The 5,027-nt window shown below is 44.9% G+C and overlaps 1 protein-coding gene across 2 annotated transcripts in view; it reads left to right on the forward strand.

Annotated features, from left to right (window-relative positions):
- The first annotated feature begins 3,161 nt into the window (after positions 1–3,161).
- RELL1 (RELT like 1) overlaps positions 3,162–5,027 on the forward strand; it is a 33,286-nt gene continuing 31,420 nt past the window's right edge. Inside the window, exon 1 of one of the 2 annotated variants that reach the window (XM_072406343.1) lies at positions 3,162–3,334. In XM_072406343.1, the coding sequence (XP_072262444.1) occupies positions 3,268–3,334 (67 nt within the window). In that variant the 5' untranslated portion in view covers positions 3,162–3,267. The remainder of the gene's footprint in view (positions 3,335–5,027) is intronic. The other variant, XM_072406342.1, reaches the window with a different exon arrangement.

Here is a 5,027-nt window from a genome sequence, read left to right on the forward strand (position 1 = left end):
AAATGGCTATCCCAATAAACAGATAAGAAGGCTTGGGACGGGCAGGTTCACATGATTTGTTGCAAGAAGTCAACGTTTGCATTAATATCTATGCCAGCACTTTTTTTGATCATCTCTTGCCTGAATTCTGAAAGCAATAAATTACAATATAGAATATTTTGTGTGGTCCTTCTCGCCTCATGACATGGTGACAGCTCCTTCTAGTCTCCATGTACAAAACACATGGACTATTAAACCTGCACACTGTTTACTCTCCAAAACATCCTGTGTTTCCTTCCTTGTTTGATCTGCATATGCACCAGATTTATCAGGGTAGAATAAATCTAGGAAAACTGGCATGTAACATACTGGATTAAGATTGAATGTACACACACATATTTGACATGTCTGTGACTGCAGAAGAATGTTGACAATTTGGAGTAGATTGAGGGACAATTGCACTTAGGTGGGAAGAAAAAATAAGCCAGGGCTTTACTAGTTTTAACAATGGTGCAAAAACAGATTAAACCAGATACATCAGAAGTGAAAGGGGGCAGTAACAAATACAAGGGGTAGGGGGATAACAAACTGTAGGCAAAACAGTCACCTCCAGGTGTCCATCCGTAAGTTCCATAATGTTCTGCTTAGAAGAGAGTCCAATAAGATCATAGAGCAGTCTTGGGTAGGATGCAAGGCAACATTCACAATATCCAAAGTATTATAGAGGCTGAGCCGGGCAGGCAAATTTGGGGGCAGAACCCACACCAATGATGCAACCAGGACATGGGTGACAGTCAGGTAAGAGGAAAGGAGGAGAGAAATAGGGTAAGAGCGGGAACATGAACCAAGGAAGGGGAAGAGTTTTAGAGGCAGTCGGTTTCTGGAGTATGCGAGTCAAGGCAGGAGGCCTACTACTACATTCTAGTCAGTGCTTCAGGGGAAATACCAGGGTGACGGTATTCAATCCATGGTTCCCAAAATTCCATGAACCTATCGCGGGTATCCGAAAGAATACCAGAGCTATTTTCCATGCAGTAAGGCACATTGACAGTCCATTCAACACAAATAGGTTGCAAAATGTAATACCCCTCACACAAAAAACCCTGCACTAAGGCTTAGTCTACACAGACGTTTCCCCCAGCTTTTAACCTGAGGCTTTAAAAGCCCATGTTTGAAATCCCCATGCATTCCAATGGGCTAATCTACACCAGGACGTTTCCTTAGGCACTTTTATGAGCATTATCTATAACGTTTCTTGCAACGTTTAAAAAATTAAAACACTGGGTTAATGCTGGAAAATGCCCAAATACGTGATTTCAAAGGGGCATTTTCCTGCATTTATAAGCACTTGAATCGTAAACGCGTTTTAAAGCTTGCCTAATAAAAGTGCATAAAAACGAATATAAACGCAGTAGGAACGTTTGCATGCACTTTTAAAAACATCTGTGTAGACCCAGCCTAATGCAGCATGGAGTGAAGAGGCCAACTGTTTACAGAGTAACACATACCACATTCATATCACCCTTTAAACTGTTCTCCATGGTGGATATCTCTGTTAACCTCAAACAAAATACACCTGAAAAAAATATTCCAGGACAGTGATATTACTTTGCAAGTTACTGATACAGGTCAATGAGAAAGTTTCACTTTACAACTATGAAAGCAATAAAATATATTTATGATAGAAACCTTTAGTAAGCTAGTGTTGTTCCAACCTTTTTGCAGCAGCTGTCATAGATCTGCATGTCCCAGCGTTCCTGGCAGCCTAATACCGGCAGAGTATGCTAGGACTGTACAGCAAACATATGATGACAGCTGTGTCTTCTTAGTTCTTATTAGGCTAATTTTAAAGCTGAACTCCAGGGAATAAAAAGCTTCACCCTTGCATTAGGTCACCCCCAGCGTTGCCCACCCATATCCCAGGACATTGGACATTAATGCCAATTGCCAGGAGATCAAGAAAAAAGTAGATTACCCTAGGTATTGCTCCCTAGGCAAACAAAACTACTGCAGTCTTGGTGTTTTTTTTCTCCACTGATGTGGAACTAGACCTGACAGAGAAATAAAAACTTTGGGCCCCTCTGGAGGGTGATGATGTTTGCAATGTTTGAAGCCTTTGGACTGGGCGGACAATTTGAATCGGATTTAGGGTATAGATCAGAGAATTTACAATGGCACCCATCATATTAACATACAAATGAAAAAACACATACAGGAGCATCTATGGCAGCCTTTCTGGGCTATTTTACCCCTGCAGAACCCTTGAAATACTTTTTAAGACTTATGTAAGGAGATCAGTGAAAAAATACCCCTGCATTGGAGGTCACTGGAAAAAGTGTGTCCCTTACATTGGCTGTCACAATGCAATTTTTAAAGGATTGCGCAAAGTTGAGTTGGGTAACTGGCCAAATCAGGAAACCTGAGGGAGCCCTAGTGGACAACATTTTGGCAACGTTCAGACTGGTATTGAGGTTGCGGTGTGGTTACTGCTTCCTCTGCCCAATAGAAAATAAATGGGGGTGGCAGCGAGGCGTTCATTACTGCCCACCTGCAAACATTGCTTCCTTAGCAAACAGGAGGCAGGAGGGTGAATGGCTGGCAAGGTGTTAGCCACCAGGCGCTGTGTGGGATTGTTAGCTCCCAGCACTGGCCTGACCTCACTGTAAATGTACGCTGCACTTTCCATCCATATCCAGCTATTTATTAGGTCCAGTGCACCATATTCTAGAAACACAGTGCTGCACTTCTGTATATACAGCAATGCACAGCACTGATTATTAAAACACTTCATATGTTGTATTATTATTACATGCAATGCATTAATGGGAACAAAACCTTACACAGCATCTGGTCATATAAAGCAAAAACAAAGCCTTTTATTCTGCTATAAATCATCAGAGGCCTCTTGTCATTTCAGCAGCTCATGCAGTAACATGCATGTAAAGGAGGTTAGGCTGCCCCATGTTACCTTCCTATAGAATGCTCACCTCTTTATTATCTAGCTCATTACCAGCCCCGCCCACTACCACCAAGTGCCGCCCACTGCCAGCTCCTCACTGCCAGCCCCGCCCCTTGTCTTCACTCACATCTGCCAAAGAAGATAAAATAGGCGGGGCTATCAGGGAGTGGTTGATGGGCGTGGCCAGAGCAGCACCCGGTAGCGTACATCCAGCCGCTCTGTCGAATGAATTAATTTACGTCAGAGCCCCGCCCACACCCACTCTCGCCCCGCCCTGTTTCCCGGGGGCTTCCCTACCTGACAAGAGTGTCCCGAGCACAGGAACGGCGATGTCTCCGGTGGTGAAGCCTCTGGGGTGGCCCGAGCCCGCAGCCTGGAGAGTCGTCCGCAGTTCTGGTAAGTGCAGCAGCCACACCCGGCCACATACATAGAACTTCTGTCTGATAAACTTCAGAAAGCATCGCTTTACGTTGTCACCCCGAGCTCCATTCATAGAGCCGGGGAGCCTTACATGGGGTAATGTGATACAATGGGGGGGGGAATATTTGTAACTTTGGGCTGTGACTCACCTCAGTCATGTGACACCTCCACCATGTGTGTCTGTGCCCACCAGCACCACAACACTGCCCTCTATGGGGGTATTATCTGTGCTCCTTTTAGTGGGTGGGGTATTATCTGTTCCCCCGCTTATAGTGGGTGGGGTATTATCTGTGCTCCCCTCTTCTTTTTGTGCAGGTTGGGTATTATCTGTGCCCCCCCTCATATAGTGGAAGTGGGGTATTTGTGCCCCCCTTATAGTGCAGGCAGGGTATTATCTGTGCCCCCCCTCGTCTTTTAGTCGAGGCGGGGTATTATCTGTGCCCCCTCTTCTTTTAGTGAAGGTTGGGTATTATCTGTGCCCCCCCTCATATAGTGGAAGTGGGGTATTATCTGTGCCCCCCTTATAGTGCAGGCAGGGTATTATCTGTGCCCCCCCTCTTCTTTTAGTGGAGGTGGGGTATTATCTGTGCCCCCTCTTCTTTTAGTGGAGGTGGGGTATTATCTGTGCCCCCTCTTCTTTTAGTGAAGGTGGGGTATTATCTGTGCCCCCCCCTCTTAGTGGAGGTGGGATTTTTGTGCACCCCCCCTTATAGTGCAGACGGGGTATTATTTGTGCACCCCCCTCTTTTAGTGCAGGTGGGGTATTATTTGTGCTCCCTCCTAGTGGAGGTGGGGTAATATCTGTGCCCCCCTCTTAGTGGAGGTGGGGTATTTGTGCCCCCCCCTTTTATAGCATAGGCGGGGTGTTATCTGTGCCCCCTCTCATCATGATGGCACAGCGATTTCCTGAGTTCTGCCCACAGGTGTGTGTGAAGGTGCAGAGATCTGCCATTCTGAATTATTAAAAAAAATTCTTTGGAAAGTTCTATGCAGATCTGCAACACCCCATGGCATGTGATCTGAGTTCTGTCTGATAATTTGGTGATAATATATTACATAGGTGATGTTATAGTAAATATTTATTAAGTATCTCTTTACCACATGCGTCACATACCACAGGTACATTTGTTACCGGAGCCTAATAAATAGATGGTACTATAGTAAATATTATGTACCCCCTGCTGTGTATTTATTATGTTGTCACCCATGATATGTGCAATCCATACCCATGACTGGTTAGGCTGTCAGTAAAACACCTGTGGGGATATGTGTGGGTGAACACTCTAATGTAGACCAGTAATATATACCAAGCTTTTTTTGTTTTAGTTTTTGTAGTTTTGAGATGGCTTTTCCAATCCTGACCAATTCCCTGCTTGTAATAATCTGAGCTGAGCATAGAAGATGTCTGGGGCTGTATGACCTAGGGGCACAGAATTGCCTCTTGCACCATATTCTGGTCTGCAGTGAGCTGTGGATGGAGTCTTTGGCACAGATTTCTGGCTGATCAGAGTTTGGCTTCCTGCTGTAAAGTTATGAAAGATCTGCGATAGTAAATATTGTGCATATCTCATGTACAGGATCTACAGTACACACAAGGGAGATAAAATACAGGCACTTCATTGTATCCCTAGTGTACAGGGCTGTGTGTATGTGTGCAACCATTGTACCC

This window comes from Pyxicephalus adspersus, chromosome 3, assembly GCF_032062135.1.
Source record: "Pyxicephalus adspersus chromosome 3, UCB_Pads_2.0, whole genome shotgun sequence".
NCBI lineage: Eukaryota > Metazoa > Chordata > Amphibia > Anura > Pyxicephalidae > Pyxicephalus > Pyxicephalus adspersus.